Consider the following 18,510-nt stretch of genomic DNA (forward strand, 5'->3'; position numbering starts at 1 on the left):
CTAGAATGCATGCTGTTTTAGAAGTCACGGGAGTAAGAAATATCATAAGTCGACTAAAGTGGGGATTTAGCATTGTGCTTAGGATCTGGGTATCTCTCTCTAACGGGGCCAAAGCACTCTGGCTGCAGTCCCATGCAGACTTCCTTCTGAATAAGTTCCCATCGATTCTCACAAACATGAACAGTCCTGGCACTCCTGCTGTCCAAGATTTTTGGCCCGTGGATGGCGTGGGTCATTTCAGCCCCACCCGCCAGAGCGCCTTCCAGCCCTAGCCTAGCTCCGCGGCGGTCTGCGCGGGAGCCCGCCCCAGATGCGGCGCTTAGGCGGGCAGATGCGGCGCCCCGGCGCCCCAGCAGCCTCTGCTCTGCTCGCTCTCCTCCTCCTTCCTGGTTCTCTTTCGCCGGCGGGACAAGCGACCATATTGCGCGCGGCGCCCGCCACCGATCCAGTCCAGCCCGGCCCGGCCGACCCTTCCGCCTCGCCGGAGAGGAGCGACCAGCGCCGCCGCCTCTTCGAGCAACCTCCGGAGCGCCCCGGGGCCGCGCCCATGGAGATCCCGCCGTCCCATTACCCGGCCACCAGGGCGGCCGACGTGGTGGAGAACTACATCAACTACCAGCACGGCAGCCCCAACAAGATCTTCGCGGTGGGGGAGGTGCACCACGCCAGCCGAGAGGTGAGCACCTGGCGGGGCGCGGGCGCCCCCGACTCTGGTTGCGCGCTCCCTGGAAGGCGCCCGTGCAGCTCGGGGGGAGCCGCCTCCCCAAAAGGCTGCCACGACCGGGGCTGCTTAGCGGCACCAGAGGAAGCGGCAAGCCTGATAAAAGATGAGAGGCGAGCGGCTGACGCCTGGGATTCAGTAAACGGGGCGGGGGATGCGGGATCCTCCACTTCTTTCTCCTGGTGCGAAAGGGCCACAATTTCGGCTCTGCCGCCTCCTCTTTCTTGCTGGACCAACTACTACGGGCTCAAACAGGCACGCACGCCGCTCACACTGCCCCTTCATCCAGGACTGCAAGCATCCCTCGGTGCTCGCTTCTCAAAGGCACTGAAAACCCTGGCAGAGCTCCGAGCCACCGCCATTGCTGGCAAAAGAAGGCAAAGCCAGGCGGCTCCAAAGCTGTCTCTTCCCTTGTCGGGCTTGCCACACGGTCTTCAAGCCAAAGGCCACTGAGCCCCAATGAGCAGTAATGTACACAATTCTGATGAGCTGAAGACTTCGGCCCGAAGACACAGTTTGCCCCAAGCCATCCTGTTAAAGATTTAGCTATTATAATCTTCCTCTAGGTGTCCCCGGTTTCCCTGCCTCACACACCCTTCAATTACATGCAGAAGAAAATAAAAACTGGCACTGTAGCATTGCTTTTGCTTTACTCCTCGAAAGGGAATAAAGTAAATGCCTAACAGATGGAAGCCTGATCGTTGCTTTTGTTTGCTCTCCACCCATAACAGTTAATCTAAAACAGCACAGTCCTGATTTTACCACCCCACAAACTGCAACCAATACAGAAGTGCTTTAAACATCCCTTGCATGGCAAATAAGCATCAAATTACTCTCCCCCCCCCGCCCGAAAAAGAATTCCCGTTGCTTCTTTTGCAACTATAGCCAGCTATAAGGCATATGCCATTCCCCAAACTGAGGCCCTCCAGACACTTTTGACTGCAAGTCCCATCATTCACAAGCACTGGCAGTGCTACCTGAATCAAATTCTTTTTTCACTCAGGACATTCCGGGCATTGGACATAAATACCGCCTGAAGTTTGCAATGGAAGAAACCCTGAAGAAAGTAAGTTCTGGTTCTTTGTTTATTGTCAGTCCGGATTTTTTAAAACAGCTTTCTAATTGCACATATATTTCCTGACAGGCCTTTTTTCAGATATAACCCACAAGGAAACCACTCCCTAAACAAAGGAAAGGCAGAAAGTCCACAAAATATATACTTGGCTTTCTGTTAATAGCTCTCTAAGTGCCCTAATCCTAAAACCACTTATATTGTGGGAGGAGCCTGAGCATTACCAGCTATGTAGAAGATAAATGGGACAGGAACTGCCCTCTGTGTAAATCACATTAAAAGTTTAAACTTAAAGTTTCAATGAAAATCTAAGCTGATGTTGTTAGTTCAAACAGTTATGCTCACCACCTGATGACTTAAATGTATGAACTGACTGTTGCAGATGGAAATTTCACAACCTCCTGCATTAGCTCCAAGTCTGCAGAAGTCCTCAAGCAATATACATATTTACTGATTAGCAAGTAAGAGTAGGGTCTGCATGCAAGCAACCCCTTTTTAACAAAAACATTCCTTACTGCCAGTAACTTACAATTTCAAGAGAGTATATTTTAACTCTTGATAACCAGGTGTCTGCCTTTACCTACACACCCCTTGAATTAATGAGCGGCATCCATGGAATCAGTTCCTGTTAACATAGGATCCTCAGATAGGATGTGCAAGCTATAGTATTCTGAAAATGTTCTTTTTATTTCTTACATAAATGGTGTTGGTACGTGTTGCCAGGGACGGGACAGCACTGCAGATTAAATCACCTAGCACAGGGTGTATCTACAAAATGAGAAGACTGTTACATTTCATTTCTATATAATCCCCATCCACAACAACTGAAGAATGGAGGAGGGGAAGAATGTGTATTTGGCAATGTTCCTGAATTGAGAACTGCCTACATTTATGTGGAACATGCAGGGTTCAAGAAAGGATTTGAGTAAGGGATGTGTATGGACAATCTTGAGAACAAAACGGCTTCCATATAACTTGTTCAGGTGGTATCAGGCTTACAGTAAAAAGAAGCCTCAGCTGCAAATGTACTTCTCTTCAGAATATGCCAGCATTTTGTAATGATTTTAAACTTTTCTGATCATTTTTGCAATAGGAGCCTCCTGTGAACTGCACAGCTGAGATTCTTTATCATCATGGTGACCCACATGTTGCTCCAGAAGTGCATTATACCGTGGAAGGGGAGTTTGGGACAAATACAGAACAAGCAGATAACAAATTTTACAACAGAATCAAGAACCTGCCAGAACCATTAGAGGAACAAAATATCCCAGGTTAAAAAAGGGTGTAATTTTCATTATTAATGTTAAACTGAACAACATTAGCTATTTCAGAATTAGTCAATCGCAAGTGGAATATGCAACAAGTGTACCTGTTCTGCTAACAAGGGTGCTGTTTCTCAGAGTTCTAACCAGCCATTTTCTCCAAGCAGGGCACTAGTCTCTTTGGCCTCAGGCTTCCTATTTTTCTTTTCCAGCTGACACTCCAGATGCTGTCACTACCCAGCAAGCACAAATACTGTTTAGTTGGCCTTGTTAGGTAGAGTTTTAAAAACAGATTTTGGTTTCTGAAGCATGCTAATAACTTCCCTGTTGTTTCTCAGTGGCTCCATTTTAATCAACACTATATGAGTGTATTATTAGAGGGACTCTGCTTGAAAACAAGCTGACATTTTTTAAAGTGAAGGATAGGTAACGTTTCTTCACTTGGGTACAAAGATGTTCATTAGTAATAATGTAATCTCTTTCAATTCTAAAAATGTCCAAGTTAGTTGATATATTTAAAAAAAACACAAAAGGCAAGAGTACAAGTCCTTGAGGGCTGCTTTGGTACTCTGTTTGGTACACAACCCCCAAGTCTCTTAGGCCATCCCAATCTTTGGCTTTGCTGGGTTTAATTATCTAGTGCAGCAAGGTGGACTTCAGTATCTAGTTCCACTAACAAAAACAAGCTGACAGTAGAGGCAAAAGGTGACACAGAAACCCTTGGTGCAGCATCCTTACTGCTAGCTGTGACTCTGCTTTAAACCAGCTGCAATTAGTCATTACTCGGCAACAGCAGAATGTAAACATGACACTTACTGGCTTATTCAGTTATGCTCTCAGATTTACAAATTAGTTTAAAAACATACAGCATCATATGATTTGAGATGACTGAGCAGGCTGCACAACCAAAAGAAATTGTAATGTATTTCAGCAAGTATCCAACCATGCTGGCCAGTTCTACAATATTTTCAACCCAAGCCACAGGATTGTGAAATTAAAGAGTAAAAGAATAAGTTTTGGCAGATATAAGTCCAAAGCTGGAGGATAAAAAAAGTTCAGCAGTAGTCAGAGGTAATGTAAATAAAGGGCACAGCCCTGTGAAGTTGTTGCACATTCAAAGCACTGACTTTCAGGCTTCTGAGGGGTCAATGCCCCTTTAGTTTTCCTCTGGGTGGGTCTCAGAGCACATCTAGAAGAGGGCTGCTGCTAGGGGAGGCATTGGGGCTGGAAAGGCAATGAAAATTTGGTCTCTCCCCTCTCTCTGCACTGGAACACACCCTTTTGACCTCTATAAGGTCCTCCAAGGCTCTTCTGACCTCAAAAAACAGGTGCCTCAGGGGAGTGGGAAGGATCAGATTTTGGACTCTCTCACCCAAAGCTGGAGCATTGTCTATAATTTTTGAAGGGAGAAATCTGAAACATTCCATGATCCTCTAGGATATTGTCTATTTCTTGCCCTTCATATCTCTGACAGCACTGATTATTTTTCTCCTTCTTACACATAACATCTGCTAATTTAAGAGAATATTCTATGCATATGTGGTAGGTGACTCTGATCCACAAAAGCTTAGGTCATACTCAGGTCTTTAAAATGCCACAATACTCTTTGCTGGTTTGCAACAGACTGACATGACTACTTATCTGGAAAATATATTCAATGTTTCAAGTATCCTACATGTGCAAAACCCTTGAATCTAGTACAGAATTTGGAGACACTTTGCTTCCATTTTTAACACAGCAAGCTCGTACAAATTATGTATGTTTGGGATGAAGTACACAGCATGCACATAAAGTTCTAGCATGTGAACATCGGACTTGTGCAGCTAGCATAGCTGTGGTTCTCTTTGAGATGACTCCTTGTCATCACACCCTAACTATGCAATTTCAGTACAGCAGACCATGCAACTTGCGCAAACCAGTGCAAGACACATGTATTTGCATATCGTTTGTTTAACTATAAAACATCCTCTTTTGGTAGCACAGAATTGGAATATACAGTGCGTGGAACCAAATCTTTAAAACCAAACAAAACTCTTACAATTTTCACCAGTTCAATACAAACTTTGTTTCTGTTGCCAGACAGCTATGGAAATATGCCTGCAGAAATGGAGCCTATTAAGCATTTAGCCTGGGTTGCCTGTGGCTACATAATATGGCAAAATTCAACTGAAGACACCTGGTACAAAATGGTGAAAATTCAAAGTGTCAAGCAAGTGGTAAGTAAGCTCCACTCTTAAGTGACTTTCATTAAGTGTTCTTCAAAAACGCTTTTCAAACATTGTTGTGTGGGAAATAATCTGTGTACCAACCTAAGCTATGCACACAACGGCTGATACCCCTCCGCACTGCAATTAATTAGGTTAGCCAAATAATACAGGGTCTCTTCTGCTCAAGAATCTTCAGATATGAGTTATACTTGACTAAAAAAGTAAGAGTTAAGTTTTCCTAAGCTTAACACATTTCTAGGGACAGCAAAACCAGTCCCCCACCCCTCCCTGCTCCTCGGCCTTTGCTTACCAAAGTGTCCAAACACAGGACCAGGTTGCAAGATTAAAATGAGCTGGACTGGCTTATTTAACTTAGAACATGTCCAGGGTATTATTTCCATCATCACTGCCTAAGCATAGCTTGTCATGTTATCCAAACCTGGGCAAAAGAGCTTGTTGTAGGAGGAAACAACACTCTAATAGTCATACAGCAGCCAATGGGTTACTGGAAGGTCCTTTCTTTCTCCAATTAGCCAGGAACCTGGGTTTGGACAGCACAAGCAGCTACACCTGGGTGATTATGGCAGTTGCACCCAATATGCACCACAATTTGAATAAGTCATAGTGGTTTATTCTGATAACATGAACCTGGTTACAGTCTTCCTTAAATTGACAAGGCTCACTATGAATTGTTCCTTATCAACAAGAACTAAAAGACAAGAACTATTTGTTCAGGTGTTCCATTCAAGGATAAATTTCAACCTCAGGAGTGCTCTCATCTCCCTATTGGGGCCTCCGAATTTTAAACATGTATACTTTTTTGAGGGACTGCACAAGTGCTTCTGAAGAAAATGCATTCAGATAAACATGATACAGCCCAGTTCACTGCATTTTCCCCAAATGGAGGATATACATGAAAGTGCAAGTTTTTACTGTAGTAACAGCATGTTTCTTTCAGGAAGAACTATTTCAGTATTTCTTAAATAGAACACTTCTGATTATTCTTGTGCTGCATATTTTAGACGCTATTTCATTTATGGAGCTGTGGGTTTGTTCAATGTATTTCTGAATCATATATATTCCTTCATCATGGTAGCTATAGCTGTTTTTTGGAAAAAAAAACATGTAAATTTTTTTAAAAATCTCTGTTGACAATAATATGCTGGGCAACAGTATAAGGAATGTAAAAACCCATAGCATTAAAAGCAACCATGCTAGTAGGGTTATCCTGAATGCATTATAAATCTGTCCATTACACTTTCTGCAGCATACTGTCTTTTTAGAGATCTTCAGTTCCATTACTTCTTACCAAACCCTAAAATATCTGTGATCACAAGAATTCAGACCACTGGAGGGTAAGGAAAGAATCTACATAGTAATTAAATCCCTAGATGCAATGAGCAATGAATCAGTTCTACCCTGTCAAATTGTTTATGGAAGCAAGAGTATTTGAAAAAAATACAAAATGCCATCCAGTTGTTTCAGAAACTAGATTATTTAAACTACTTTGTGGGTTTACTTTCCAGATGTTATGTGGTTAAATGAAAGTTAGGAGGGAGAAAATAGGTCTCCCATGTTTATTCAGCCCTCTAGTATTTTATGCTTGTTAAAGACATTTGAAATTAATTAGCTATGTTTGAAAGACTGCCATACTTACTAAAGTCAAGAGTATTTTCCCCATTTTGTTGGTTTCAGAAAAGAAATGATGATTACCTTGAATTTTCCTATGTGGTTTTAATCCACAATATTGTCTCCCAGGTAAGTAACAACATTGTAAACATTAAAGACTAATGTGGGAGTGGGGTGGAGGCAAGACTTTTGTCTGCAAACAGGGAAATGTTAGCACAGTAAATCCACAAAAAGTCAGAGACACAGCTAGATGGTAGAAGAGGAGAACACATAAAAAAGAGCACCAGAGCCTGGGAGCAGGACCATAGGCCAAACTAAGAATCTCATAGGAATCCCTAGTTCCTATGCCTGCTGTGCAGCACAGCAGAAAGGTGAGCAGTCTGAAAAGTGAGATGATGCCACTGTCCATGTCTGCAGGCAGATTACAACCCTGATTCAAGAAGAGGACTAAGGTTCCAGAGTTGTACATATGCCTTGATTCAGAGGGAGAGGGAAAACTTCCCAAATGCATATACAGCAACCGAATTCAGCTTCCTGAGAATGCTTGCACACACTTTTACAATAAAAGAGTACCAATGCTCTGAGTTCCATGGCTGCAAATATGAATATGAAAATGAGTCATTCATGCTTGTTGCACTGTCAGAAGCAAAAGGAGGAACTGAATAAGACGTCTAAGGCCAGCTGACAAACCAGAATGTATCAACCAAGTTAAGCAAAATGCACAAGTAAAAAAAAAAAAAAATTACAATTCTGAATAAATTATACAGGTCATTGAATTCCCCAGTTCCCACACTGTAAAGGTAATTTGGTTTGAGTTAGCTCAAAGCATGCAGCAAAACCTAATGGCAAAATAAGGATTTTCCTATAAATCTATTTCAGCAAGAAATTGCACATGAGAGATCAGTCTTATACTGCAACCCACTGGTTAGAAAAAAAATCAGGAAACAGATTACCTACATACTGCCAATGAGAATGCAACACAAAGTCAGAACTATGAGTGAGGTCCCACAGAAAGATATAAATACTATTCTCAAATGCCAAAAGAACAAAATGCACAGAGGCTGACTCAGGGCACAACTCTATACTTGACTAGTCAGGAAACAAGTGCCAGAATGCCCCAGCCTGCATAAGGGGCTGTTTCTTTTATTTTTCCAGTTTAAATGTGCATGTGATTGTACCTTGAGTGGCACTGCCAGCTTCCTCTTGTAATGTACTCTGCAGCAGAAGTACAGGCTACCAAATGAGGCCGTCTTACTATGGACTATGATTATGTATTAACTATGAACATGTTTGCCTTACACTTTGAAAAGCCTACTTTCAAACAGCACATGGCATTACTTGGCATTGCTTCAACAAAACTATTTCCTCCCATTTCTGTCATTCATATTCTGAGCTATCGTGATCTACAATTCACCACACTTAACATATGAGTAGGAAAAGACAAGTGAGAGGAGGATGAAAGAAATATGACCTGACACAAATTGAATGGAGTGAGCAAAGCATTACTTTTGCCCAGAGATGAAGCACAGTTTCCTGCTTTCTCTAATCTTGGTTTTTTTTTTCCCCTTCTCATACGTGGTACTTTTTATCCACAGGAAATTATTCCTTGGCACATGCAAGTTCTATGGCATCCACAACATGGAGTGAAAGTAACGCGGAATAGCCACCAGCCGAAACGTGCAGCACATGAATAGCAACATGGCTTCACGTTACTCTTAGAGATCATTAAAATAGTCCTTAAGGTAACTGTATAGAACTAGAAGAACACCTGTGTAACAAACAAGCTGACTCAGGTCCAGAAACTTTGTCAATTCCATGTGTATTGTAAGAACCAAAGCAAATGGTTTGGTGGCTCTTGCAGGACTGAATACTTACGGTACTGATGCCAAAATGCTCTCTCTAAAGGCCACTTTAGGTTTTCCAGTAACACAGGGGCAACCATATTCTCTTTCCATTCGCTAGATTAAAAAGCACAAAAAATATAATGATTAAACATGCTAACAAACATGTATGTTCCTAGCTAAGGAACCCAATGAATTAATCTTGTCACTTAGTATTACAAGTAAAAATACTATTTTTTCAGTAGAAAATGTTTCAATTAAAATTGATTTTTGGTAGTTAACTAGAACTACTTAGATAACCCTGTAGACACCTCTGCTTCATATACAGATTTTTAAAAAATAATGCTTTAATCTAGAAACGTAACTGCAAAAAAAAAAGAATCCTCAAGAAAACTTTATGAATTATTACTACAAGAAATTGCTTGCATTAATCCCATGGCAGGACTTGGACCAGCATTATGTGATTTATATCATACATATGACCAGATACGCAACCAGCAAACATAGCTGGGCAGTAACATGCTGAACTAAAGAAATGATTTTTTCAAATGAGACTCAACATCACAGTGTACCAGTGTAGGTATGACAATCACCTGAGCATAGATTTCCAGATGCAGTTCTCCCATTCCTGAAACAACAGTCTCTTTACTCTCTGTGTCAAAATAGATTCGGAAGGTGGGATCTTCCCTTGTGAAGCGGTTAATTCCTTTCGAAAACTTATCCAAATCATTCTAGAAGACAACAAAATCTTGAGGGTAAATCAGTGTTTTCTCAATCATTTAATAATCAATAGTCAAAATAGGTGAGTGTCCAGTGAAACCCAACAACATGGAGTTGGCAGTTTCTGTAAAATACAAGCTATCCATGTATGGGCTTCAGAGCATCACAAACAGAGAATGTCTCACTCAGGGCTGTGTTAACTTTAGTAAAAACATACCTGGAACTCACTTTCACACTTTCACTCACTCATTCTCTCTCTGTCTCTTTCTTACTTACACACAAAAACTCACTCACTCTCTCTGTTGGCTAAGGCAACAAGCCTATCAAAACTGTGTAGATGGGAAGATTTCATACTAGAACATGTGATTTAGTTACTTCTTAACAGAAACAGAAAGTGCAATAAATAACTAAGTTCACAGCATTTCTTCCACAATGTAGAACTATTTTTTTATATTGATCTTTTCCTACTGGCAAACTCACACTCCTACCTTGTTGGCTGGCTTCATTGCTACTGAAATGACAGGATCAGGGACATGAATAGATTCCTATAGAATGTAAAAGAAAATCACTACAAAGAACATTGATAAAACTGCTGAAGATGATCTTTGCATAATGCTTATTTACACTCACCCCGATGTATAGTCAAAAACTTTACACAACTTTCATTTAAAAGATGTTTACTAGATTGCCTTCAGATTTCCTCTTTGCAAGATGAACACACATACTTCTGGGCAAAATTTGGGCCAGGTTTAACTGTGACAGTATCTGTCAAACCACAGCATATTAGAACAAAAATGTTTCAAAGCTCTCCCTTTCCATTACTACAATTTTTCAGGATTTGTTAAACCAGTTTTCCACTAGAGAACCTGATCCTGTGGAGTCCAAGATTTAAAGCACAGTTTCACAATTTGAAGATAACGGTCAGGTTCACACAACACATTAAGCCTTAAATTTAGGCTTAAATTTAGCAAGGCTCCTACAACTGTGCCAACACATAATCAGGTACAGTGGAAGTCTGGAGGCACTAACTGCCCCTCAGCCTTCCTGCAGGAGGGGCACTGCAGGAGCATCAAGGGAAGTGAAGCAGGGATTGCTGACAGCCCTCATCCTAACTCATGAATAGACTAGTTAGTACTGTCTCCTTTTTCCTGCAGTTCCTGCCTGCCATTTCAGGATGGTGGGAGCAAGGAAACTGTTCCAACCAGACTGGAGTACCTCATCCACCATTCAAAAGGCTCTTTGCTGGGATTGGTGGCAAATTGTACTGTGCCCCACTTGCAACAGTAATTGCATAGCAGCAGCAGCAGCAATTAGATGTGTGTGTGTACACACACTGTTTGGCTTCCTTTAGAGGAGGCCAAGCAGAATGCTATTGTAGCATGGAAAGCCTCTGACAAGTACTCCCAAGTGTCACTGCTTGAGCAAAGCAACAACCGTTTTGGCTACTCAAAGCTTAAACCATCATCCAAGATCAGATGACCCTTTAAACCCAGAGGTGGCTTATAAACTCTACATCAAGCTACAGTGTTGCAGGGTGGTTTATAAGCCCAGTAGCTGGGCTTATAATTATTCCTTGGGAAGTGCTCTGGGTTTGGACAACACACTAAGCCACCTGGGTGTATAGACTGTAATGGGTAACTGATTAAATAATAAATTCCCAAACTACTACATTCTGATGCGCAAAAGCAAAGTGTGTAAGCTCTGGTTTATTAGGCTGAGACTGATGTGTTTGAACTGGGCCCAGTAGTGTCTATATTATGTACATATACAAAATTGTATCACATACTGTGGTTTTGAGAAACAACCCTAAAAATGTAAGAGGTGTGAATTCAACATATATTTACCATGGAGATATCCTTGTTAGAAAAGTGGGACTAGTTGTACCATTCTGCTAGGTGTTCATAGGCTCTGCACAAACCTAATTTGTTTATATTTACTGCTAAACACTCATCTATTTGCAAACAATGCAAAGTATTTCCTTTGCTGACAAGTATGACTGCATTCACCTCATGCAGGGCTTGGATGACCATACCCACTCAAACCATATTTTATTTCTAACATTTTATCTGGGGTGAGCAAGTTTTAGAGGAAAAAATGGAAGCGGATTCAGATAAAGCCTTTGCTCAATAACCATGGAATTCTTCTGATTTGCCCAGTTGAAGGGGAGGAGAGACGTCTTAAGCCCGCTTCCAATTCCTCCTCTTTACCCCCCTGCCAATCCAATCGAATGCTGGAGGTGAATGGTCTCCTAAAATGAGGCATTCAAATATCTCCCTTCTGGAGAGTATCAAAATAAAATTTTATGCATAAGAGAACCTAACACTGTCACAGTGAAAGCAAACATGCAGTGGTATTCATTATCTTGTATATTTGTGATTATGCCCTTTCATAGCTGGAGAACTTATAATAGTCTAAGCATAGATATTGTTATGCATTTGTTTTAAAAAGTTTGTAATAGCTGTAAAATCATTCCAAAAATAAAAGTGCCTTCCCCCGCTCCAAATTAAAAAGTTTATTTTGTAAGGGTGGCATTTATACTGTGATGAAAAATTGGGATAGTTTTTCAAAATTAATAAAGAAAGATATAGTAGTTAAACTATGGGGGAACTTACCATGGATAGTTCAACGTTAGCTTTATTAGTGAATGTATCACCGCTAGCACAGTCAATGCCAAACAATGCACAGATATCTCCTGCATAAGCTTGTTCTACATCCTACGAAAACAAAGAGTATTTAGGTTCATTTAACAGCTCTGGACAAGAATAGATATTCATAGAAATGGCAGGGAAGATCTAATACTTTGGTTTCAAGTGAAACCCACTTGTAGTATCAGGTAGGTAGGTAGACAGAATAGGCTTATTGAACAGCAGCTGAACAGTTCTACCAACAGTGATAAGGTTCCCTACATATACCTTCAAAGTCTGTCCCTGATTGCCTGATAAAAGTTCACCTAAAAGTATAATCTTTTGCTTGAAGGAAACTGTTCCAGTGTTTCTCAAAGGCAGTTACCAACGGAAGTGAGTAGTCTTGTACTGTAAAAAGTACATTAATCCCATTAATCTATTTAACAGCATCATAAAATCCACTGGTAAATAACAATGTTTGCAGGTAATAATGTGTGCACGATTGGGGTTTTCAGGTTGAGAAACATGGCCTTTGTTATTTTCAGAGCAAGAAACACTGGTAAAATGTCCATTCTTTACTGGCATATGCCAGTAGTATACAGTAAGAGAGGCACAAGCTGACTAGCCCCAACCCATCTCAGACAGAGGCTCTCTTTTTCCTGCCAAGTCACCCAATGCTTAAGTTAATTAAAATGGGTAAGAATGCAGAAATTAATCAAGTAATGAGAAGCTTCCCAACAGCATAAGCAACTATTTTTTTTAAAAATGGAAGTTTTTATTTAAATCAGTTCTAAAATAAAATGCTTTTTCGGAAAAAAATCTATCTGTTTAAGATGCATTATAGTCCAAAGGTTGTTCATCATGAAGTTAGGATTAGTTTTTAATTACATAGCATGAAGCTGTATATTCATGCAATGTTGGTAAATGAATTCCATTAATCCATTCACAATGTCATGCTCTTCCAGAAGTTTCTGTAAGATTACTCGGCAATTTCTCTCTCTAGAAGATATTATCACAGATGGTTGGTTTTACAGTTCTCAAAACTGTGAATTTATGTCTGTAGAGATCACATGCCTCTTCTTACAGGAAAAATGTTATAAAATAAACATGCAGAGCTGAAAAAAAGACCTTAATCCCATTGTTTCTTTGCAAATTTATGTACAGAGAATCAACCTCTTACCTCTTAAGGGCTAAGTTTCAAAAAAATCAGCAAATAGAAGATTGTTGGGAGTGGAATAGATCTGTACAAGAAGCTAAGTGTGTGGGGGGGGGAGGGCAAGCTGTAAACATTCAAGGAAAACCTTTTCAGCAGAATACTCCACAAGAGGCTGGATGTGGGTTTTATCATATTATTTCCCTGGAAGAGAAAGCCTATAATGGCAGCAGGCCGGAAAAGAGATCCAGATTGGGAATATTTTAATAAAGTTCCTCTAATTATGGGTAAGGCAAGCATTCATGCAAATTACATAGAAAAGCATGATTTAAGTCTAGTCTTACTGACTAGTGATTTAAATCAATTTGATTAAATCATAACCACCTGGTGTTCAGAAACTTGCATTTCAGGAAAAGCCCTGTTATCAGCCACAATTCTTAAGGTGGAATTAACTCTTAATATTGAAATATCAGGAAATTCAGAGACAGCCCTATGCCAATGGTCAACCAAATTGAAGAATCACATTTCTTTTTCCTGCCCCAAGAAAAAGAGCACCCAAACTGATCTAATTTTCAGGCATTATTTTTTAAAGCCATAGCATTTGAAGGCAAATTCTATAGAAGTAAATCAATTTGGAGTCCTGCAATTAGACAGTTTCAATCCTTGAAACAAAGATCTTCACGTTTTGCAAAGAAAGTAAGTGTTACCAGACAGTGGGTGGGGGCAGTTTCCTTAAACAAAAAAGTCTTTAAATAAAAAGGGGGAACAGGTAGGGAAGGATAGGATAAATCAGGGCAGAGAGTATTGTAAAACCTTCTGAGAAGCGTTGGCAGCATTTGTTAAAAAACGTCTTATTTTGACTGCAGCAAGGGCAGAGGAATCCACTGTCACACAAGGTGGGCAGGTTTCTTTGGTCAGAGGTTTTAAAGGAGAGGCTGGATAGCCATCTGTCGAGGATGCTGTAGATTCTTTGCACTAGTAGAAGCTTGGACCAAATGATCTCTGAGGCACCTCCCAGCTATAATAGGTCACCAACAGTAATTCCTACTGCTGGCTCAAAGCAATATTGTTTGGAGAACAGGCAAACCTATTTGTCCGCAGCATGAACAATGCTCATTTGCCCATACTACATAAGGAATTAAATGTTAAAAGAACTTTGCCAAAATGGGCTATGACTTACAGAACCTTTCATCAGAAACCAGATCACTTAGGCAAGAAATTGTTAGATATAATTACCTGGAAATGAAACCATATTCTGCATGCAAGGAACTAAAATGTTTGCCACCTTATTTGACTAGAAAGACTTTGCTACAAATTGTATAAGAATAATTTGTATCATATGGATCTTCTCTTTTGACTCTTAATTGCAATAAAAACGCCTCACATATTATGTATGAACTCACCTCCAACATATCTGCATGCATGCGGACAAGTCTCTGCACCCGCACCTTTTTCCTGGTCCTGGTGTTGTAGATGTAATCACTTTTCTGTAACATCCCCTGATAAACGCGAATGTAAGTGAGCTGCCCATACCGTCCAGCCTGCAGGGGCAAAAAACAGCAGCACATGTATTGTGGGAGGCAAAAAAAAAGGGATACCAAGAGACAAATTAGTGTAATAAACTACCAAGATATAACAAATGGTCACTACTACTGTCCTGGGTTGTCATGGAGACAATGCATCTCTATTAATCAGAAACATCATCAAACTAAAGAACAAATAAACCTACCTCAAGTTTAAATGCCAGACCCAAAAATGGCAAGGAATTGTCTCTGGCAGAACCCAGCAACAGCTTGGATTTTTCCTCAGAATTCCTTTTTTAAAAGAACAAAAGTAGTTTAAATTACAGTATTTTAACAGTGTTTATAAACCTGCTCTAGCTGTGGAGTTTTATGTCAATCTAGTTAAGTAAGCATTCTCAACAGGCCCAGAAGACCTATGGGAGATTTAGACCCCTTAAGATGAGCCCTGTCTATTTGGCCCTGTAAGACAGACAATTGTGTTTTAGGAGAGCTGATGGTAATATATGAAAGTGGCTTTGCTGTCATTTTCTACATTCCTATTTCTATCATCTCAATATTAATTCTGGTTGAACGAGACTTTTCAGGGTTTTATATCATTATAAAAAAATCAACAACTAGTTTACTAGAGATGACATTGAGATTAGCATCCTTACTACAAGCAACAATGGCTGTATCATAGCACCTTCATCTCTTAAAAAAATCCTGTGTCCATCTTCAACAATCAAGCTGTTGTATAGACTTCATGCTTTAAATAAATTACTTGTAAGAAGGAATTAGCTAAACCAAGCAGTAGTTGTGGCAGTTAATATTATATCACATTTACACACCACCATTTTTTCGTCTTGAAAGGCACCTTAGGTGGCTTACAAGAGCTTCCTCCTCTCCACCTTGTCATCAAACAAACCTGTCAGGTAGACTATGCTGAGAAGCGGCGACTGGCCAAACTCACCCAATGAGGTTCATGACAGTGTGTGTACTAAAACCCTGATCTCCTGAGTCACAGTCCAGCTCTCTTAATCAATACACCATACTGGTTCTTAATGATGTTTTAACCAGATGTGAATATTTGCTGTCTGATTAATCAAAGTTCCAGATCTTTTCACAGGTCTACTGCCTATAGGTCATGAACAAGCACCCACCAGTTGAGGAGATGACTTCATTAATCTGACAAAAAGGGCTCTATCCTATGAAAGCTTGTGCCACAATAAGTTGTCTTTTAAAGTTGCTACAGATGGGTTTCTAGTTCAACAGATTAACAAACTAATTATTTTCAACTTATAACTGACATACAAGCTTCTTCCACATTTGATGGGAAAGCGAGTTTTCTTTCTAGTTTCCACCCACAGCTAGCATGACATAGATTGAAGTATTCAGCTGGCCTTCTGCATAAAACAGAGTTTTCCTTTTAAGAAGAACTGCAGGCAATGGCGCTGTGCAGAATCAAAATCAACATGTCTTAGATCTGGATCCTCCACAGTAACATTTTGAACTAATAGTTAAACTATATTCACTCTAGTGGTTAGTCTACACATAGCAATTGCAATCCACGCTATTACTTAACAATCAATGAGCAGCTGAGCTTGGCATCCAAACTTGGAATGCCAAGCTGTTTAGGAGCTGAACAATGCAACAGTTAACCCAACAAGCAAAAGATAAACCTGCTGGGTTAGTTATAGCTCAATAGCCCAATGTCTGGGCTTGGATGTAACATTAAGCAATCTACAAAGGAGCTGCTCATGGGTTGCTGAGTAAAGCCAGATGTAGTGAAACATCCACAGGCTGTTCACCTAGTCAGCCCTGCTCATGTTATGTGTGAACCAGGTCAATGTGTTAACTATAATAAGGAGTATTATCTATTCCCAAATTAAATGAAAAAGAAAATGCTGAGGATGGACAACAGCTCTTTATGAAAATGTTAACTGGTTCATGCACTATAATTTATCTGGGAGAACTGGTGCTCCTGCTTATAACTAAATTAAAAGACTTTAGAATAAGCAGAATTCTTTTGTAAGGCAAAACTGCCATTAAGATCAATGAAGTTTATTCCCAAGTAAATTTGTGTCAGGCAAGTAGTTCAGATCTTAGAAGAAAGCATATCATAGTAGGTACTTAATTCCTTCCTTCATGCTGACCTTTCACATCCAAGAGATAGTAGTATGGAATAGTTTTTACTCTGTATGACTTAGAGCTCTTCTGCTCATTTTTACTGAATACTCACTCCTGATTGAGAACAGCATAGTTCTGCACTTCTGATGGGTTTGGAAGGTAGTCTAGAACAGCATCCAAAAGAGGCTGTACGCCTTTATTCTTCAAAGCACTCCCAACCAACACAGGTGTGAAAGATTTACTGATAGTTGTTCTTCTGATTGCATGCTAGAAAAAAGTGGAACATTTATGATTCAATGTTTGTTAAGAGAATTCTGCATTTGAGAACTAACAGTACATGCAACCCACCAGATGGAAAACATAGTCAGAAAATATTTGTAACTAGACAGCATAGAGATAGACTTGCTGCTTTTTTCTCTGCCATGGAAAAAGATCAAAGTATCTTTTAAATAGGATACTTGTTCTTCCTGCAATATTTTTCCTCCAGCTATCTCCAGAGGTGGCTAAAATGCACAAAGGAAACAAACTCTCTACCACAGCCATCTCCAGCCAGGCACCCTCCTGATGTGTTGTGGACCAGCCCCTAGAGGAATGCTCCTGTTGATGGCCTGAGCTAGGCTAGAACAGAAGCCAAGCAATCCTGTTCAGGCATGGAATCAGGGGTAAGGAAGCTATCATATGCTCTTGACCAAAGAATGGGACACTCTTATCTCAGATAATCATCCTCTTCCACCAAGTGTTCAGCTTTGAGAGGCACACACATGGAGCAGGAAGGGGACACCTACCTAGCCAGCCAGATCAGCTGAATCTAGCTTGGTAGTCAATGGGCTGACAGATGTCACAACCAAATTGGCTTACATCCAGGTAAGGATGCAGAGTGAGGAAAAGGGACAGCTTTTTCTGTCTCACCTCTGAGGCCTTTCCCTGCTGAGCTAAACATTTTATGTGTTGGGAGACACCTCTGCCTGAGATAGACTGGCAGCAGCTGTACTGTACAAGAGGCGATTGCTGAGACGAATACCTCATGCAGCAGCTCAGATTAGAAGGCTAAAGTCTGGAACAGCTAGCGCTGAATATGAGCATTTTATATATAGTGGTGGTAACCAGGTCACAGTGATTCTAGAGACTAGGAAAGGGGAAAAGGAGTCCTTTTTATTTCCTCCTGACACATTTATATATTGTACAGGGAGGAGAGTCCTAACTTTACAACACATGAATTCCCTAATTTCTACCCCAATACTAAAAGCAATTATAGGCCAACTCCCTCTTCATCCTGTCACCTTCAGCTTCCTCTCCACCCCAACATGGCACCCCAATATTCTGTATAGCATGGAAATTCACAAATGCTTGTCAGGCCATTTTTGGTTAGTTTTTAAAACAAATAATTATTTGTCTTTTAATTCAGACACGATTGTACTTCTGAAGTTCCATGAGTTTGCAGAAACTGCTCCCTATTTTTGGATGGTCCCATTTTCCTTCCCAGCTACCTGGCATTGAAAACTTGAATGCGCTCTTAGAAGAAATGGCAGGGTGTCTGCAAATTTGTCTAACCCTTTAAACAAAGCCATTATCCCATGACAGTAACTCTAGACATTAATTATGTGTTCTGTGAAAGAAACACAAAGATGAACTGAATGGGCTCTGTATTTACA

The 18,510-nt window shown here is 40.5% G+C and overlaps 2 protein-coding genes across 3 annotated transcripts in view; one reads left to right on the forward strand and one right to left on the reverse strand.

Annotated features, from left to right (window-relative positions):
• GFM1 (G elongation factor mitochondrial 1) overlaps window positions 1-18,510 on the reverse strand; it is a 44,934-nt gene that overhangs the window by 12,804 nt on the left and 13,620 nt on the right. For both annotated transcript variants that reach the window (XM_044434388.1, XM_044434386.1), the window contains exons 7-13: window positions 16,971-17,125; window positions 14,959-15,043; window positions 14,633-14,770; window positions 12,065-12,166; window positions 9,941-9,997; window positions 9,326-9,463; window positions 8,767-8,849 (exon numbers count right to left, since the gene is read on the reverse strand). In XM_044434388.1, the coding sequence (XP_044290323.1) occupies window positions 8,767-8,849; window positions 9,326-9,463; window positions 9,941-9,997; window positions 12,065-12,166; window positions 14,633-14,770; window positions 14,959-15,043; window positions 16,971-17,125 (758 nt within the window). The remainder of the gene's footprint in view (window positions 1-8,766; window positions 8,850-9,325; window positions 9,464-9,940; window positions 9,998-12,064; window positions 12,167-14,632; window positions 14,771-14,958; window positions 15,044-16,970; window positions 17,126-18,510) is intronic.
• On the forward strand, window positions 353-10,262 carry LXN (latexin). Its single transcript, XM_044434390.1, has 6 exons — window positions 353-676; window positions 1,725-1,787; window positions 2,887-3,064; window positions 5,135-5,271; window positions 6,958-7,020; window positions 8,487-10,262. The coding sequence occupies exons 1-6, from the start codon at window positions 548-550 to the stop codon at window positions 8,583-8,585; spliced, it is 669 nt and encodes a 222-aa protein (XP_044290325.1). The 5' UTR covers window positions 353-547; the 3' UTR covers window positions 8,586-10,262.

This window comes from Varanus komodoensis, unplaced genomic scaffold (genome assembly GCF_004798865.1).
Source record: "Varanus komodoensis strain SLA01 unplaced genomic scaffold, ASM479886v1 scaffold28, whole genome shotgun sequence".
Classification (NCBI taxonomy): Eukaryota; Metazoa; Chordata; class Lepidosauria; order Squamata; family Varanidae; genus Varanus; species Varanus komodoensis.

What these genes read in the sequence shown, in the direction of transcription:
- LXN (XM_044434390.1), top strand. Translation starts at nt 548, where the DNA reads ATGGAGATCCCGCCGTCCCATTACCCGGCCACCAGGGCGGCCGACGTG. An exon ending in TGGAAGAAACCCTGAAGAAA is followed by an intron (nt 1,788 to 2,886) that starts GTAAGTTCTGGT and finishes TTTTTGCAATAG; the next exon opens with GAGCCTCCTGTGAACTGCAC. An exon ending in TCCACAATATTGTCTCCCAG is followed by an intron (nt 7,021 to 8,486) that starts GTAAGTAACAAC and finishes TTTTATCCACAG; the next exon opens with GAAATTATTCCTTGGCACAT.